The sequence below is a fragment of the Bubalus bubalis genome, chromosome 9, assembly GCF_019923935.1.
Source record: "Bubalus bubalis isolate 160015118507 breed Murrah chromosome 9, NDDB_SH_1, whole genome shotgun sequence".
NCBI classification, from domain to species: Eukaryota; Metazoa; Chordata; class Mammalia; order Artiodactyla; family Bovidae; genus Bubalus; species Bubalus bubalis.
Window position 1 is genome coordinate 100,687,424 of NC_059165.1, and position 20,543 is coordinate 100,707,966.

Below are 20,543 nucleotides of genomic sequence, written 5' to 3' on the forward strand. Positions count from 1 at the left end.
TTAGTCACATTTTCTCAGGGGCACTGGAGCTCATTAGATCTTTTCCCTTCATTTTATTTATCTGTCTCTAATACTTTTTATATTTCTTTAAATACTGGGTGGTTGTTGTCATTGCTCAGTTGACAAGTTGTCTCCAATTCTTTGTAACTCCATGGACTACAGCATGCCAGGCTTCCTTGTCCCTCACCATCTCCTGGAGTTTGCCCAAATTCATGTCCACTGAATCAGTGATGTCATCCAACCATTTCATCCTCTGTTGTCCCCTTTTCCTTATGCTCTCAATCTTTCTGAGTATCAGGGTCTTTTCCAATGAGTTGGCTGTTTGCTTCAAGTGACCCAAACAGAAAGGAACCTCAAGTTTATTGCTTCCTTGGAAATTTATGAAGTGGAATTTCTAGGTACCTTTTAAAAAATCTTTAGAAGAAACTTAATCTGATCCGACCAGCTTGAATTGTCACCACAGATGGGCTAAGGAGGGTGGTTCTGGATGAGAAAATCATGACAGTAACACAGTCCAGGAAGCCACGGTGTGTCTCTGCCTTGGGGAGTGAGAGAAGTTCTTAAAGCAGAAGCACTCAGTCATATATTAAAGTGACATAATAAGGTGAGAGAGGCCAGAACTCAGTGAACAGGTGATACTAAGAAGAGGATCTCCTTCAATTCACAGGGTGCCTTTGCAACTAAATTTCTGAAGTGCTGGGAACAACCTGGAAGGAGGGATTCTCTGTGGAGTGAAGGTTCAGCTATAGCAGGGAGACCATGTTTTTCCTCAGCATCCCTGACACCATCTCTGATCACTCCGCCTCTTGCTTATTCCTTTGCCTTACTGGCTGCCTTGTTTGCATTTGTTTGCAGAGGAAGATCAGCATCTTCCTCTGATTCTTTGCAGTGGCAGCTCCCTCCTCCAGGAACACACTTCTCCTGGTATCACACTAGATGCTTTGCAGTCTTTCTTGATGTCTCTTCAAACAACCCTTTGTTTGCAGACCTTACCTGAACACTCAGTGCAAAATAACTCCTTCTACTACTCTCTCCTTTGTATCTGGTTTTATTTTCTTCATAACATCTGTCACCTTCTGACATATTTTATAAAATATTTATTTTAGTATCATCTATCTCCATTCTTGGAATGTGGAGATTTGTTTTTCTGTATCCCTCTTTGTGCTTGGGACATGTTGGCTCTCAATGCATGTTTCTCAAAGGCATGAAAGAGTTTCTCATTAAAACTGTAACGTTAAAGTGTTAGTAGCTCAGTCGTGTCTGATTCTTTGTGACCCTGCCAGGATCCTCTGTCCATGGAATTCTCCAGGCAAGAATACTGGAGTCAGTAGGCATCCCCTTTGCCAGGGGATCTTCCTGACCCAGGGATCAAAAACATTGTAAATTTACTGAGAATGGGACAATAAAAATTCTAGTCAGAGATGAAATGAGGTATACCGTCAAGAAAAATTCATATATATGCAACATATTAACATCAATTTCTTGCCTGAAAAATAGAAATTATAGTATTTCAGCTATTTCAGGTATGCCCGTTTAAGTGAAAATTAATCATGTTGCTTTCTTTTTTTCCCAATAGTCACATTTGCCATATGGAACTGGAGAACAATACACAAATTTCAAAATTTCTTCTTTTGGAATTTTCAGAGGAACCAGAACTGCAGCCGCTCATATTTGCGATTTTCCTCTCCATGTACCTGATCACTCTGTTTGGAAACCTGCTCATCATCCTGCTTGTCAGCTCAGACTCCCGCCTCCACACCCCCATGTACTTCTTCCTCTCCAACCTGTCCTTTGTAGACATATGCTTCACATCCACCACCATCCCAAATATGCTATGGAACATCCAGACACAGAGCAAAGTTATCACCTATGAAGCTTGTGTCACCCAGATGTATTTTTACATATTCTTTGCAGGATTAGATGACATTCTCCTGGCTGTGATGGCCTATGATCGGTATATGGCCATTTGCCAACCCCTGCAGTACATGGTCATCATGAGCCCTCGGCTCTGTGGACTGCTGGTGCTTCTGTCCTGGATAATGAGTATCATGTATTCCTTGTTACACAGTTTGATGGTGTTGCGATTGTCCTTCTGTTCAGACTCGGAAATCCACCACTTTTTCTGTGAACTCAATCAGGTGATACGACTTTCTTGTTCTGACACTTTTCTCAATAACATAGTGATCTATTTTTCAACTGCTCTCTATGGTGGTTGCCCTTTTGCTGGCATAATCTACTCTTACTCTAAAATAGTTTCCTCCATAACTGGAATCTCATCAGCTCAGGGGAAGTATAAAGCATTTTCCACCTGTGCATCTCACCTCTCAGTTGTCTCCTTATTTTATTGTACAGTCTTAGGAGTGTACCTTAGCCCTGCTGTTACACACAGCTCACAAACAAGTGCAACAGCCTCGGTGATGTACACTGTGGTCATGCCCATGCTGAATCCCTTCATCTACAGTCTGAGGAACAAAGACATAAAGAGGTCTCTGAAGAGATTCTATTTGGGGATGCCAGGTATAAAATTGCCAGTTACATGAAGGAAATGAATGTTTTCTTGATCACATGACTCAAAGACATGGAAGCAGATAATGCAATGCTTTGATCTTTGTAGAATAAAACTTACCTTTTCTATTTATTTCCTCAGATTTCCCTTTTATTTTGACTCAGCTTCTCTATGCAAATTTTAGTAATTTAAGTTTTCTCATCAGCTTGATATTCAGACAGTATTTACTGTTTCCTACTTCAAAATTTTCCTAACTTTAGATTAGAAATGTTTGGAAATTACATTCTTCTGGTGGCTCATCACAGATGAATTAAGAATAAATGCTTCTCAAAGTGGTGATACCCTAGAGGGGTGGGATGAAGGGGTGGGAGGGATACGTATATTTATGTCTGATTCCTGTGGTTGTAAGGCAGAAACCAACACAACATTGTAAAGCAATTATCCTCCTATTAAAAATAATTAATTAATTTAAAAAACTCATATGACACCCCAAGTAGTTTTCATTTGTCTTCCTGAAAGAATCATGAACACTTCTGCAAATCACAGAATAAATCAAAAAAGAAATCAAAATATTCATAGAAATGAATGAAAATGAAAACACAACAACCCCAAACCTGTGGGACACTGTAAAAGCAGTGCTAAGGGGAAGGTTCATAGCAATACAGGCATACTTCAAGAAACAAGAAAAAAGTCAAAAAAATAACCTAACACTATACCAAAACCAACTAGAAAAGGGAGAAATGAAGAACCCCATGGTTAGTAGAAGGAAAGAAATAGTAAAAATTGACGCAAAAATAAATGAAAAAGAAACAAAAGAGACCATATCAAAAATCAACAAAGCCAAAAGTTGTACTTTTCTAAGAATTTGTCCATTTCTTCCAAGTTGTCTATTTTAATGGCATGTAATTGCCAATAGTAGTCTCTTATGATCCTTTGTATTTCTGTGTTGTCTGTTGTGTTTTCTTTTTTTTAAAATTTTATTTAATTTAACTTTACAATATTTTTTTAATTTAATTTTATTTTATTTTTAAACTTTACATAATTGTATTAGTTTTGCCAAATATCAAAATGAATCCACCACAGGTATACATGTGTTCCCCATCCTGAACCCTCCTCCCTCCTCCCTCCCCATTCCATCCCTCTGGGTCGTCCCAGTGCACCAGCCCCAAGCATCCAGTATCGTGCATCGAACCTGGACTGGCAACTCGTTTCATACATGATATTTTACATGTTTCAATGCCATTCTCCCAAATCTTCCCACCCTCTCCCTCTCTCACAGAGTCCATAAGACTGTTCTATACATCAGTGTCTCTTTTGCTGTCTCGTACACAGGGTTATTGTTACCATCTTTCTAAATTCCATATATATGCGTTAGTATACTCTATTGGTGTTTTTCTTTCTGGCTTACTTCACTCTGTAAATAGGCTCCAGTTTCATCCACCTCATTAGAACTGATTCAAATGTATTCTTTTTAATGGCTGAGTAATACTCCATTGTGTATATGTACCACAGCTTTCTTAGCCATTCATCTGCTGATGGACATCTAGGTTGCTTCCATGTCCTGGGTATTATAAACAGTGCTGTGATGAACATTGGGGTACACGTGTCTCTTTCCCTTCTGGTTTCCTCAGTGTGTATGCGCAGCAGTGGGATTGCTGGATTATAAGGCAGTTCTATTTCCAGTTTTTTAAGGAATCTCCACACTGTTCTCCATAGTGGCTGTACTAGTTTGCATTCCCACCAACAGTGTAAGAGGGTTCCCTTTTCTCCACACCCTCTCCAGCATTTATTACTTGTAGACTTTTGGATCGCAGCCATTTTGACTGGTGTGAAATGGTACCTCATAGTGGTTTTGATTTGCATTTCTCTGATAATGAGTGATGTTGAGCATCTTTTCATGTGTTTGTTAGCCATCTGTATGTCTTCTTTGGAGAAATGTCTATTTAGTTCTTTGGCCCATTTTTTGATTGGGTCATTTATTTTTCTGGAGTTGAGCTGTAGGAGTTGCTTGTATATTTTTGAGATTAGTTGTTTGTCAGTTGCTTCATTTGCTATTATCTTCTCCCATTCTGAAGGCTGTCGTTTTACCTTGCTAATAGTTTCCTTTGATGTGCAGAAGCTTTTAAGGTTAATTAGGTCCCATTTGTTTATGTTTGCTTTTATTTCCAATATTCTGGGAGATAGGTCATAGAGGATCCTGCTGTGATATATGTCAGAGAGTGTTTTGCCTATGTTCTCCTCTAGGAGTTTTATAGTTTCTGGTCTTACGTTGAGATCTTTAATCCATTTTGAGTTTATTTTTGTGTATGGTGTTAGAAAGTGTTCTAGTTTCATTCTTTTACAAGTGGTTGACCAGATTTCCCAGCACCACTTGTTAAAGAGATTGTCTTTAATCCATTGTATATTCTTGCCTCCTTTGTCAAAGATAAGGTGTCCATATGTGTGTGGACTTATATCTGGGCTTTCTATTTTGTTCCATTGATCTATATTTCTGTCTTTGTGCCAGTACCATACTGTCTTGATAACTGTGGCTTTGTAGTAGAGCCTGACGTCAGGTAGGTTGATTCCTCCAGTTCCATTCTTCTTTCTCAAGATCGCTTTGGCTATTCGAGGTTTTTTGTATTTCCATACAAATTGTGAAATTATTTGTTCTAGCTCTGTGAAGAATGCTGTTGGTAGCTTGATAGGGATTGCATTGAATCTATAAATTGCTTTGGGTAGTATACTCATTTTCACTATATTGATTCTTCCAATCCATGAACATGGTATATTTCTCCATCTGTTAATGTCCTCTTTGATTTCTTTCACCAGTGTTTTATAGTTTTCTATATATAGGTCTTTAGTTTCTTTAGGTAGATATATTCCTAAGTATTTTATTCTTTCCGTTGCAATGGTGAATGGAATTGTTTCCTTAATTTCTCTTTCTGTTTTCTCATTATTAGTGTATAGGAATGCAATATTGTATTGGTTTTGCCATATATCAAAATGAATCTGCCATAGGTATACATGTGTTCCCCATCCTGAACCCTCCTTTCTCCCCATATCATCCCTCTGGGTCGTCCCAGTGCACCAGCCCCAAGCACCCAGTATCGTGCATCGAAACTGGACTGGCAACTCATTTCATATATGATATTATACATATTTCAATACCATACTCCCAAGACATCCCACCCTCCCCCTCTCCCACAGAGTCCAAAAGACTGTTCTATACATCTGTGTCTCTTTTGCTGTCTCATATACAGGGTTATTGTTAACCATCTTTCTAAATTCCATATATATGTGTTAGTATACTGATTTGGTGTTTTTCTTTCTGGCTTACTTCACTCTGTATAATAGGCTCCAGTTTCATCCACCTCATTAGAACTGATTCAAATGTATTTTTTTTAATGGCTGAGTAATACTTCATTGTGTATATGTACCACTGCTTTCTTATCCATTCATCTGCTGATGGACATCTAGGTTGCTTCCATGTCCTGGCTAGTATACACAGTGCTCTGATGAACATTGGGGTACACGTGTCTCTTTCAATTCTGGTTTCCTCGGTGTGTATGCCCAGCAGTGGGATTGCTAGATCATAAGGCAGTTCTATTTCCAGTTTTTTAAGGAATCTCCACACTGTTCTCCATAGTGGCTGTACTAGTTTGCATTCCCACCAACAGTGTAAGAGAGTTCCCCTTTCTCCACACCCTCTCCAGCATTTATTACTTGTAGACTTTTGGATCGCAGCCATTCTGACTGGTGTGAAATGGTACCTCATAGTGGTTTTGATTTGCATTTCTCTGATAATGAGTATTGTTGAGCATTTTTTCATGTGTTTGTTAGCCATCTGTATGTCTTCTTTGGAGAAATGTCTATTTAGTTCTTTGGCCCATTTTTTGATTGGGTCATTTATTTTTCTGGAGTTGAGCTGTAGGAGTTGCTTGTATATTTTTGAGATTAGTTGTTTGTCAGTTGCTTCATTTGCTATTATTTTCTGCCGTTCTGAAGGCTGTCTTTTCACCTTGCTTATAGTTTCCTTTGATGTGCAGAAGCTTTTAAGTTTAATTAGGTCCCATTTATTTATTTTTGCTTTTATTTCCAATATTCTGGGAGGTGGGTCATAGAGGATCCTGCTGTGATGTATGTCGGAGAGTGTTTTGCCTATGTTCTCCTCTAGGAGTTTTATAGTTTCTGATCTTATGTTTAGATCTTTAATCCATTTTGAGTTTATTTTTGGTATGGTGTTAGAAAGTGCTCTAGTTTCATTCTTTTACAAGTGGTTGACCAGTTTTCCCACCACCACTTGTTAAAGAGATTGTCTTTAATCCATTGTATATTTTTGCCTCCTTTGTCTAACATAAGGTGTCTGTATGTGCATGGATTTATCTCTGGGCTTTCTATTTTGTTCCATTGATCTATATTTCTGTCTTTGTGCCAGTTTCATACTGTCTTGATGACTGTGGCTTTGTAGTAGTGCCTGACGTCAGGCAGGTTGATTCCTCCAGTTCCATTCTTCTTTCTCAAGATAGCTTTGGCTATTCGAGGCTTTTTGTATTTCCATACAAATTGTGAAATTATTTTTTCTAGCTCTGTGAAGAATACCGCTGGTAGCTTGATAGGGATTGCATTGAATCTATAGATTGCTTTGGGTAGTATACTCATTTTCACTATATTGATTCTTCCAATCCATGAACATGGTATATGTGTCCATCTATTAGTGTCCTCTTTGATTTCTTTCACCAGTGTTTTATAGGTGATAAACATATATATGTTTTATATATAGGTCTTTAGTTTCTTTAGGTAGATATATTCCTAAGTATTTTATTCTTTCCGTTGCAATGGTGAATGGAATTGTTTCCTTAATTTCTCTTTCTATTTTCTCATTATTAGTGTATAGGAATGCAAGGATTTCTGTGTGTTGATTTTATATCCTGCAACTTTAGTGTATTAATTGATTAGTTCTAGTGATTTTCTGGTGGAGTCTTTAGGGTTTTCGATGTAGAGGATCATGTCATCTGCAAACCGTGAGAGTTTTACTTCTTCTTTTCCAATTTGGATTCCTTTTATTTCTTTTTCTGCTCTGATTGCTGTGGCCAAAACTATGTTGAATAGTAATGGTGAAAGTGGGCATCCTTGTCTTGTTCCTGACTTTAGAGGAAATGCTTTCAATTTTTCACCATTGAGGATAATGTTTGCTGTGGGTTTGTCATATACAGCTTTTATTATGTTGAGATATGTTCCTTCTATTCCTGGTTTCTGGAGAGTTTTTATCATAAATGATGTTGAATTTTGTCAAAGGCTTTCTCTGCATCTATTGAGATAATCATATGGTTTTTATTTTTCAATTTGTTAATGTGGTGTATTACATTGATTGATCTGCGGATATTGAAGAATACTTGCATCCCTGGGATAAAGCCCACTAGGTCATGGTGTATGATCTTTTTAATGTGTTGTTGGATTCTGATTGTTAGGATTTTGTTAAAGACTTTTGCATCTATGTTCATCAGTGATATTGGCCTGTAGTTTTCTTTTTTTGTGGCATCTTTGTCAGGTTTTGCTATTAGGGTGATCGTGGCATCATAGAATGGGTTTGGAAGTTTACTTTCGTCTGCAGTTTTCTGGAAGAGGTTGAGTAGGATAGGTGTTAGCTCTTCTCTAAGTTTTTGGTAGAATTCAGCTGTGAAGTCGTCTGGACCTGGGGTTTTGTTTGCTGGAAGATTTCTGATTACAGTTTCAATTTCTGTGCTTGTGATGGGTCTGTTAAGATTTTCTATTTCTTCCTGGTCCAGTGTTGGAAAGTTGTAATTTTCTAAGAATTTGTCCATTTCTTCCACGTTGTCCATTTTATTGGCATATAATTGCTGATAGTAGTCTCTTATGATCCTTTGTATTTCTGTGTTGTCTGTTGTGATCGCTCCATTTTCATTTCTAATTTTATTGATTTGTTTTTTCTCCATTTGTTTCTTGATGAGTCTGGCTATTGCTTTGTCAGTTTTATTTATCCTCTCAAAGAACCAGCTTTTGGCTTTGTTGATTTTTGCCATGGTCTCTTTTATTTCTTTTGCATTTATTTCTGCCCTAATTTTTAAGATTTCTTTCCTTCTACTAACCCTGGTGTTCTTCATTTCTTCCTTTTCTAGTTGCAGATGGAGAGCTTTCTAGGAGTAGAGTTAAATTATTTATTTGACTTTTTTCTTGTTTGTTGTATTGCTATGAACTTTCCCCTTAGGACTGCTTTTACAGTGTCCCACAGGTTTTGGGTTGTTGTGTTTCCATTTTCATCTGTTTCTATGCAAATTTTGATTTCTTTTTTGATTTCTTCTGTGATTTGTTGGTTATTCAGCAGCGTGTTGTTCAGCCTCCATATGTTGAAATTTTAATAGTTTTTCTCCTGTAATTGAGATCTAATCTTACTGCATTGTGGTCAGAAAAGATGCTTGGAATGATTTCAATTTTTCTGAATTTACCAAGACTAGATTTATGGCCCAGGATGTGATCTATCCTGGAGAAGGTTCCGTGTGCACTTGAGAAAAAGGTGAAATTCATTGTTTGAGGATGAAATGTTCTATAGATATCAATTAGGTCTAACTGGTCTATTGTATCATTTAAAGTTTGTGTTTCCTTGTTAATTTTCTGTTTAGTTGATCTATCCATAGGTGTGAGTGGGGTATTAAAGTCTCCCACTATTATTGTGTTATTGTTAATTTCTCCTTTCATACTTGTTAGTATTTGTCTTACATATTGTGGTGCTCCTATGTTGGGTGTATATATATTTATAATTGTTATATCTTCTTCTTGGATTGATCCTTTGATCATTATGTAGTGACCTTCTTTGTCTCTTTTCACAGCCTTTGTTTTAAAGTCTATTTTATCTGATATGAGTATTGCTACTCCTGCTTTCTTTTGGTCCCTATTTGCATGGAAAATCTTTTTCCATCCCTTTACTTTCAGTCTGTATGTGTCCCCTGTTTTAAGTTGGGTCTCTTGTAGACTACATATGTAGGTGTCTTGTTTTTGTATCCATTCAGCCAGTCTTTGTCTTTTGGTTGGGGCATTCAGCCCATTTACGTTTAAGGTAATTATTGATAAGTATGATCCTGTTGCCATTTGCTTTATTGTTTTGGGTTTGAATTTATACACCCTTTTTGTGTTTCCTGTCTAGAGAATATCCTTTAGTATTTGTTGGAGAGCTGGTTTGGTGGTGCTGAATTCTCTCAGTTTTTGCTTGTCTGTAAAGCTTTTGATTTCTCCTTCATATTTGAATGAGATCCTTGCTGGGTACAATAATCTGGGCTGTAGGTTATTTTCTTTCATCACTTTAAGTGTGTCTTGCCATTCCCTCCTGGCTTGGAGAGTTTCTATTGAAAGCTCAACTGTTATCCTTATGGGAATTCCCTTGTGTGTTATTTGTTGTTTTTCCCTTGCTGCTTTTAATATTTGTTCATTGTGTTTGATCTTTGTTAATTTGATTAATATGTGTCTTGGGATGTTTCACCTTGGGTTTATCCTGTTTGGGACTCTCTGGGTTTCTTGGACTTGAGTGATTATTTCCTTCCCAATTTTAGGGAAGTTTTCAACTATTATCTCCTCAAGTATTGTCTCATGGTCTTTCTTTTTGTCTTCTTCTTCTGGGACCCCTATGATTCGAATGTTGTAGCATTTAATATTGTCCTGGAGGTCTCTGAGATTGTCCGCATTTCTTTTAATTTATTTTTTTCTTTTTTCCTCTCTGATTCATTTATTTCTACCATTCTGTCTTCTAATTCACTAATCCTATCTTCTGCCTCTGTTATTCTACTATTTGTTGCCTCCAGAGTGTTTTTGATCTCATTTATTGCATTATTCATTATACATTAACACTTTTTTATTTCTTCTAGGTGCTTTTTAAACCTTTCTTGCATCTTCTCAATCCTTGTCTCCAGGCTATTTATCTGTGATTCCATTTTGATTTCAAGATTTTGGATCAATTTCACTATCATTATTCGGAATTCTTTATCAGGTAGATTCCCTATCTCTTTCTCTTTCATTTGGTTTGGTGGGCATTTATCCTGTTCCTTTACCTGCTGGATATTCCTTTATCTTTTCACCTTGTTTAAATTGCTGAGTTTGGGGTGTCCTTTCTGTATTCTGGCAGTTTGTGGAGTTCTCTTTATTGTGGCATTTCCTCACTGTGTGTGGGTTTGTACAGGTGGCTTGTCAAAGTTTCTTGGTTAGGGAAGCTTGTGTCGGTGTTCTGGTGGGTGGAGCTGTATTTCTTCTCTCTGGAGTGCAATGAAGTGTCCAGTAATGAGTTATGAGATGTCTATGGTTTTGGGGTGACTTTGGGCAGCCTGTATATTGGAGCTCAGGGCTGTGTTCCAGTGTTGCTGGAGAATTTGCTTGGTATGTCTTGCCCTGGAACTTGTTGGGCCTTGTGTGGTGCTTGGTTTCAGTGTAGGTATGGAGGCATTTGATGAGCTCCTGTCAATTAATGTTCCCTGGAGTCAGGGTTTGGACTTAAGCCTCCTGCTTCCAGTTATCAGTCTTATTTTTACAGTAGTCTCAAAACTTCTCCTTCTATACAGCACCAATGATAAAACATCTAGATTAAAGATGAAAAGTTTCTCCACCGTGAGGGTCACCCAGAGAGGTTCACAGCGTTACATGGAGAAAAGAAGAGGGAGGAGGGAGTTAGAGGTGACCCAAATGAGATGAGGTGGAATCAATAGAGGAGACAGCAGGCTAACCAGTAATCACTTCCTTATGTGCACTCCACTACTAGACCACTCAGAGATGTTCATGGAGTTATACAGAGAAGAGAAGAGGGAGGAAGGAGATAGAGGTGGCCAGGAGGATAAAAGGAGGGAATGAAAAGGAGAGAGACAGATCCCACCAGTAATCAATTCCCTAAGTGTTCTCCACCGTCTGAAACACACAGTAATTCACAGAGTTGGGTAGAGTAGAGAGGGGTTAGGGAGGAGACACAGGCGACCTGGTGGAAAAAAAGAAGAGTCCGAAGGGGGAGAGAGCAGTCAAGCCAGTAATCTCTCTCCCTAGTAAAAAATGGGTACTGAAGATTGGGTTCTTAAAGGTACAAAATTGGTAACAAATACCTAAAGGCAAAAATTAAAAATCTAGAGTAGAGTTTGGAATTTCAAAGATACAATGTTAAAGAGAAGAAGAAGGAAAATAAAGAGAGAAAAAGAAAAAAAAAAGTCACAAAAATTATAAAGAAAATATAGGTACAAAATTGATAACAAATACCAAAAAGCAAAAGTTAAAAATCTAGGGTAGAGTTTGGAATTTCAAAAGTACAATGTTAAAGAAAAGAAGAAGAAAAATAAAGAGAAAAACAAAAACAAAAACAAAGTCACAAAAGGTATAAAAAATATAGGTACAAAATTGATATCAAATACCAAAAAGCATAAATTAAAAATCTAGAGTCGAGTTTGGAATTTCAGGAATACAATGTTAAAGAAAAGCTGAAGAGAAAGAAAGAGAGTGGAAAAAAAAAGTCACAAAAGGTATTAAAAAAATAGGTACAAAATTGATAACAAATACTAAAAAGCTAAAATTAAAACTCTAGAGAAGAGTTTGGAATTTCAAAAATACAATGTTAAAGAAAAGAAGAAGAAAAAAGCAAGGTCACAAAAGTTATAAAAAATATATATATGAAGTTTGCTTTTTTTTTTTTAAAAACGGTCTTTTTTTTTTTTTTTTACCAAGTAATAGTAGGTTATAAAAGTGAAAATTAAAGGAGTAATAGAGGACTTAAAATTTTTTAAAAAATTAAAAAAAAAGAAAGAATAATCATAAAAATAGTAAAAAAAATATATATATAGGACTTTCTCTGATGTTGTTGTGGGTATTCTGGGTTCAGTTCATTTTCGGCTAGTTCCTTGTTCCGGCTTATATTTCTAAAGATCTATAGGCCCCTTCCTATGTAGTCGGTACTAACCACGGGGTTCTAATCTATTGCCTGTCGCTTCCAAGGTGGTTCCCTCTGCTATAGCTTCTTCTGTTTGCTGGTCTCTTCAGTGTCTGATTCCTGCCCTGATACAAAGGGGGCGGTGGGGGACACCTTTTTTTTTTTTTTTTTTCTTTTAAAGGCTCACTTGTTCAGTCGTGCTGTGGGGAGGGAGGGATGCTGCAAATAAATAAGACTGGCGTGTGCTTGCAGTGCCTCAGCCACACTGGGCCTGCCCCCTCTCACAGTGCGTGTAGCCTCCGTGCCCACATTGCTCAGGCTCTAGGTTGCTCTGCCAGGAACCATCTGTAGCCAGCCCTGGGCTGCTTGCACCTCCCAGGTCTAAGCTTCTCAGGTTTAGGCACTTGGGTAGTTCTCAGAGGCACAGACTCGGTTGGGCCTGCGTTTTGTGCCCTTCCCAGGTCCGGGCAGCTCAGGTGATGAGGTGTTTGGTGAGCGCAGTTGCTGGTACTTATCACCTCCCTGCCGCTTGCTTATCTGGGTGTACAACCAGCGCACCTGCTCAGGTGGATGTTGACTGTCCAGAACCCCAAGAAGTTTTAGTTAGCAAAGAAGCCTGCTTGCAGTTTTGTAGATAATGTCTCTCTGGGGCTGCGATTGCCCCCTTCCGGCTCTGGCTGCCTGTCACCGGAGGGGGACGGTCTGCAGCCAGCTATCTCTGTACAGTCCTTTGTTCCGTGCACGGGCCTGGCAGTGTCTTAGGTTAGGGCTCGCTTTTCGCGTGGTAGATATCCCACAGTCTGGTTTGCTAGCCAAAATTATTTCGCTCAGGTAGTGCTTAGGGTATTCAGGCCAGATCCTTACTCTAAGCGATGCAGCCCATGCCGTGCCTCCCTGCCCAGCCCCCACTTGCTAATGGTGGATGCAGGCGTCTGCGCTGCTTCTCCACTGGGTGAGTTACCATAGGGCTCGTAATCTGTGGGTTTTAATTGTTTATTTTTTCTCCCTGTTATGTTGCCTTCTGTGCTTCCAAGGCTCAGCACAGACTCGGCAGTGAGAAGGTTTCCTGGTGTTTGGAAACTTTTCTCTTTTTAAGACTCCCTTCCTGGGACGGAGGTCCATCCCTCCCTCTTTTGTCTCTTTTTTTGTCTTTTATATTTTTTCCTACCTCCTTTCGAAGAGTTGGGTTGCTTTTCTGGGTGCCTGATGTCCTCTGCCAGCATTCAGAAGTTGTTTTGTGGAATTTACTCGACATTTAAATGTTCTTTTGATGAATTTGTGGGGGAGAAAGTGTTCTCCCCGTCCTAGTCCTCCGCCATCTTAGCTCCTCCTGTGCTGTCTGTTGTGATCTCTCCATTTTCATTTCTAATTTTATTGATTTGATTTTTCTCCCTTTGTTTCTTGATGAGTCTGGCTAATGGTTTGTCAATTTATTTATCCTCTCAAAGAACCAGCTTTGGCTTTGTTGATTTTTGCTATCATCTCTTTTGTTTCTTTTGCATTTATTTCTGCCCTAATTTTTAAGATTTCTTTCCTTCTACTAACCCTGGGGTTCTTCATTTCTTCCTTTTCTAGTTGCTTTAGGTGTAGAGTTAGGTTATTTATTTGACTTTGTTGTTGTTGTTGTTTCTTGAGGTATGCCTGTATTGCTGTGAACCTTCCTCTTAGCACTGCTTTAACAGTGTCCCACAGGTTTTGGGTTGTTGTGCTTTCATTTTCATTAGTTTCTATGCATATATTGATTTCTTTCAGGAAGAAATAGAAAATCTTAACAGATCCATCACAAGCACAGAAATTGAAGCTGTAATCAGAAATCTTACAGCAAACAAAAGCCTAGGTCCAGACAGCTTCACAGCTGAACTCTACCAAAAACTTAGAGAAGAGCTAACACCTATCTGACTCAAACTCTTCCAGAAAATTGCAGAGGAAGGTAAACTTCCAAACTCATTCAATGAGTCCACCATAACCCTAATACCAAAACCTGACAAAGATGCCACAAAAAAAGAAAACTACAGGCCAATACCACTGATGAACATAGATGCAAAAATCCTTAACAAAATTCTAGCAATCAGAATCCAACAACACATTAAAAAGATCATACACCATGACCAAGTGGACTTTATTCCAGGGATGCAAGGATTCTTCAATATCCACAAATCAATCAATGTAATACACCACATTAACACATTGAAAAAATAAAAGCCATATGATTATCTCAATAGATGCAGAGAAGGCCTTTGACAAAAGTCAACATCCATTTATGATTTAAAACCCTCCAGAAAGCAGGATTAGAAGGAACACACCTCAACATAATAAAAGCTATATATGACAAACCCACAGCAAACATTATCATCAATGGTGAAAAATTGAAAGCATTTCCCCTAAAGTCAGGAACAAGACAAGGGTGCCCACTCTCACCACTACTATTCAAAATAGTTTTGGAAGTTTTGGCCATAGCAATCAGGGCAGAAAAAGAAATAAAGGGAATCCAAATTGGAAAAGAAGAAGTAAAGCTCTCACTGTTTGCAGATGACACGATCCTCTACATAGAAAACCCTAAAGACTCCACCAGAAAATTGCTAGAGCTAATCAATGAATATAGTAAAGTTGCAGGATATAAAATCAACACACAGAAATCCTTGCATTGCTATACACTAATAATGAGAAAACAGAAAGAGAAATTAAGGAAACAATTCTATTCACCATTGCAAGGAAAAGAATAAAATATTTAGGAATATATCTACCTAAAGAAACAAAAGACCTATATATAGAAAACTATAAAACACTGGTGAATGTAATCAAAGAGGACACAAATAGATAGAGAAATATACTGTGTTCATGGATTGGAAGAATCAATATAGTGAAAATGAGTATACTACCTAAAGCAATCTACAGATTCAATGCAACCCCTATCAAGCCACCAACAGTATTTTTCACAGAGATAGAACAATTAATTTCAAAATTTGTATGGAAATGCAAAAAGCCTCAAATAGCCCAAGCAAGCTTGAGAAAGAAGAATGGAACTGGAGGAATCAACCTGCCTGACTTCAGGCTCCACTACAAAGCCACAGTCATCAAGACAGTATGGTACTGACACAAAGACAGAAATATTGATCAGTGGAACAAAATAGAAAGCCCAGAGATAAATCCATGCACATATGGACACCTTATCTTTGACAAAGGTGGCAAGAATATACAATGGATTAAAGACAATCTATTTCACAAGTGGTGCTGGGAAAACTGGCCCACCACTTGTAAAAGAATGAAACTAGAACACTTTCTAACACCATACACAAAAATAAACTCAAAATGGATTAAAGATTTAAACATAAGGCCAGAAACTATTAAACTCCTAGAGGAAAACATAGGCAAAACACTCTCCGACATAAACCACAGCAGGATCCTGTATGACACACCTCCCAGAATATTGGAAATAAAAGCAAAAATAAACAAATTGGACTTAATTAAAATTAAAAGTTTCTGTACAACACAGGAAACTATAAGCAAGGCGAAAAGACAGCCTTCAGAATGAAAGAAAATAATAGCAAAGGAAGCAACTGACAGAGAATTAATCTCAAAAATATACAAGCAACTCCTGCAGCTCAATTCCAGAAAAATACACGACCCAATCAAAAAATAGGCCAACGAACTAAACAGACATTTCTACAAAGAAGACATACAGATGGCTAGCAAACTCATGAAAAGATGCTAAACATCACTTATTATCACAGAATTGCAAATTAAAACCACAATGAGGTATCATTTCACACCAGTCAGAATGGCTGTGATCCAAAAGTCTACAAGCAATAAATGCTGGAGAGGGTGTGGAGAAAAGGGAACCCTCTTACACTGTTGGTGGGAATGCAAACTAGTACAGCCACTATGGAGAACAGTGTGGAGATTCCTTAAAAAACTGGAAATAGAACTGTCATACAACCCAGCAATCCCACTGTTGGGTATACACACCAAGGAAAGCAGAATTGAAAGAGACACATGTACCCCAATATTCACCACAGCACTGTTTATAATAGCCTGGACATGGAAGCAACCTAGATGTCCGTCAGCAGATGAATGGATAAGAACACTGTGGTACATATACATAATGGAGTATTACTCATCCATTAAAAAGAATACATTTGAATCAGTTCTAATGAGGTGGATGAAACCGGAGCCTATTATACAGAGTGAAGTAAGCCAGAAAGCAAACCACCAATACAGTATATACTAATGCATATATATGGAATTTAGAAAGTTGGTAACGATAACCCTGTATGTGAGACAGCAAAAGAGACACAGGTGTATAGAAGAGTCATTCGGAGTCTGTGGGAGAGGGAGAGGGTGTGATGATTTGGGAGAATGACATTGAAACTTGTATATTATCATATGTGAAATGAATCACCAGTCAAGGTTCGATGCATGATACAGGGTGCTTGGGGCTGGTGCACTGGGATGACTGTGAAGGATGGTATGGGGAGGGAGGTAGGAGGGGGTTTCAGGATGGAGAACACATGTACCCCCTTGGCAGATTCACATCAATGTATGACAAAACCAATACAATATTGTAAAGTTAAAAATATATATATACAGTAGACAACCAAGACAAATAATATTATTTTAAATAAAGTAAGTTGAATTATTGGGTATAAATATATGACTATAAAATTATATGAGAACTTTTGACTATGCAAAAGGTCGATGCCCCTAACCCTTGTGTTACTCAAGGTCTAAGATTCTATGTAAAAATATATGTATGGATCATCATGATCAAAAAAGACTCACTGGAGAGCTTTAATATCTGGTCACATGACACAGGGTCACAATTTGAGCAGACAAACTTGTCTTCCAATCTCCTGCCCACCTGAAATGAAATCTTAATAGAGTCCCTTTTTAAAAAAATACAATTATCTGACATAAAATTTAAAAGCAGAGTAATTTGTATTTAAATATTGTGCAAATGTCTAGAATGATAAGGAGTAGATTATTAATGTTGCTCTCAGTTCTGTTCGTTTTTATGTCGTATCATTGGACATTGCTACATTAGAACTCATGCTAATGATAAATGTTTTAATATAACCTCTTCACTATCAAATGAAACTGTGTAGGGTGGAGTTGTTCTGATCTCTGTTGTGCTCCTCATGAGTCTATATTCATCTGTCTTTCTCTATGATGTAATTCTAAAGATTTTTGCATAGTGTACTTCTTTCTTCACTGGTAAATGATAGTTTTCTCCATTATGAGTGCCCATTATGTTTATGGAAAAATGAGTTTATCACTAATATGTCAGCATCATGATAACATAAGATACTCCCTTTGTCTCTCCCTTTCATTATACTATTAGTAAAACATCTATACTTTAAGAAAGTTTCCTCTGCCCAACACACCAGACCTCCAGAGATTCACATATATGTAGCACATGAAGGTAGGCTGATTAGAACACGTAGGGGAAGTAGAACCACAGTAATGGTAGAATCAGCGTCCCTGGTCCCAGTGCTATGGTTGAGGCAGCTGAGCCCATGGACCCAGAGCACCAGTGAGGTGGAACACTTGACCCTGGACTTCTAGATGCAGCATCATCTACAACCACAGGAAGATGGTGGTGGGGTGGTGGTGGGACTGTGGCCCAGGTGACCCTGGATGATGAAAAATACCCACTGTCCTGATTCCCACAGCAGAGATGCCAACCACAGAAAGAACACTGACAGCACCAAGGCATCAGTGGACCACTAACAGTGACCCTGGAGGCACTGGCAGTGATTACAAGGCACCAGGCAAAACATCTGGTAGAAACATTGAAGGGCAGGCACTGCAATTTCTCAATTATAGGCAGTTGTAGGTCATATAGAAGAAATTAAAACCTTGTTCAATAGAGCTTAACTGAAAAACAAAGAAGGGCTTCTAGTTATCAATCTGAATTCTTTGCAACCCTTTGGGACTGTGTAGCTCACCAGGCTTCTCTTTCCATGGGATTTTCCAGGCAAGAATACTGGAAATTGCCATTTCGTCCTCCAGGGATGGATAGAATGGCTACTATCAAAGAGAAAAAAATCAACACATGTTGGTGAGGACCACATTGGACCAGGAAAGGATACCCAAGTTTCACAATTTTTTCTCAAACCTGTGTATCTTCTCTCTGTATCTCTTATAAATACATTTGTCATTGGATTTTGGATCCACTTGGATAATCTAAGCTGATCCCACTAGAAGTCCTCAATTATGGTAAAAGACATTCCCCCCCCCCCATCAAATAAGGTCACATTCACAGGTATGAGGGGTTAGGATGTAGACATATCTTTTGAGGGCCCACCATTCAATCCACTATGCTGTGTTCCAATAAAAACTTTTTACTGAAACAGGCTGTGACTACAATTTGTTCTATGATAACAGTGTTCTGAATCCTGATTTAGAGTGGAGATCCAGACAAAGGGAGTAAGTAAACCAGAGACAAAACTGCAAAATAGAAAGAATATAAAAATATAGCTCCTATACTGTTAATGGGTTTCACTTGTGTGTGTGTGTGTGTGTGCTCAGGTGTGTTCTGCTGTTTGTGACCTCATGAACTGAACAGTCTCCTCTGTCCATGGAATTTTCCAGGAAAGAATATTAGAATGGGTTATGTTGACTAAAAAATACAGTCACAACCTGAAAGTAGAGAGGTACTTTATTTGGTGGGACTGTCCCCAGCCCTGGAGACAGCATCTCAGTAGCTCTGAGAAAACTGCTCCAAGGAGAAAGGAAGGGGAATCAGATTATACACCTTTGCAACAAAGGGAGCAGGCAGGCTGAACATCAAAGTCAGATATCAAATTAAGGAGTTTAGCATTCTCTGTATGGGAAGATGCAAGCCTCTGGACTCACTGAATTCATTCCTTTCATATGCACCTTGGCTATCTTGGGCCAAACCTTGTTTCCTTGTTCTTCTTAAGGAGGGGCAAATGTGACAAATGGCTGCTTCTTGCATTCCCCCACTGGGGGTATGGTAGCATCTGCTGGATTGCAGTTTTAGGAGTCCCCGCTCCGCCCCCCCCACCCATTCAACATTTGGAGGCCAGAGATAGCTGATGGCAGTGACATTTCTTGTTTATTGATATGGCAGGAGATGTTTTCATTTTACAGTTGCTATTTGCTACTCTCAGGAATCTTTCTGACCCAATGATGGAACTCAAGTCTCTTGCATCTCCTGCCCTGGCAGGCGGGTACTTTACCACTGAGCCATCTGTTCCCAAACAGCTGCTCCCTGTGTCAGTGTGTGACAGCAGGCAGGTGGCTAAGGATGAACAGAGAAATCGGGGCAGGGCCAGGTGGCAGGAAATCCTACGTCACATAAACAGCGAGGACCATAGACAGACAAGGGAAAGCAAGAGCCTTCAGATGGACAGGAAGCCACATGTTTTGGGTGATAACGGTTCTGTAACAACCTAGAGGGGTGGTATGGGGTGGGAGATGGGAGGGAGTTTCAAGAGGAGGGGATGTATATATATACTTATGGCTGATTCGTGTTTGGCAGAAAACAACACAATTCTGTAAAGCAATTATCCTTCAGTTAAAAAGCAAATGTTTGGAAAAAATGATATATTCTGAACTGTGGTGCTGGAGAAGATTTTTGAGAGTCCCTTAGATAGTAAGAAGATAAAATCACTCAATCCTCAAGGAAATCAACCCTGAATATACATTGGAAGGACTGATGCTGGAGCTGAAAATCCAATACTTTTGGCCAGCTGATGAGAAGAATTGACTCATTGGAAAAGACCCCGATGCTGGGAAAGATTGAGGGCAGGGGGAGAAGGGAGCAGCAGAGGATGAGATGGTTAGATAGCATCACTGACTCGATGGATATGAATTTGAGCAATCTCCAGTGATAATGAAGGACAGAGGATCTTGGTGGGCTGAAGTTTATGAGATCACAAAGAGTTGGACACAATTTAGTGGCTGAACAACAACAATTCCATGATTGATTTTAAATATATATCCAAATATGTCATGTAACAAATCTTTTTAAAGAGGAGTAAATAACTGCTCTAAATTATAGTTAAATCTCCTAATTTGTCAAATGTCACACAAAGCCAAAGATTATATATGGTTTTGTAGCAAACAATACAACTCTTTTGTTGAAGAGGGTTTACCAGTATTCTGGCTATAACAGGAGCTATTGGT

The 20,543-nt window shown here is 38.6% G+C and overlaps 1 protein-coding gene across 1 annotated transcript; it reads left to right on the plus strand.

Annotated features, from left to right (window-relative positions):
* The first annotated feature begins 1,589 nt into the window (after positions 1-1,589).
* On the plus strand, positions 1,590-2,540 carry LOC112587086 (olfactory receptor-like protein OLF4). The gene has a single exon (XM_025294156.2). It carries the CDS (start codon positions 1,590-1,592, stop codon positions 2,538-2,540), a length of 951 nt encoding a protein of 316 aa, XP_025149941.2.
* Positions 2,541-20,543: the final 18,003 nt, after the last annotated feature.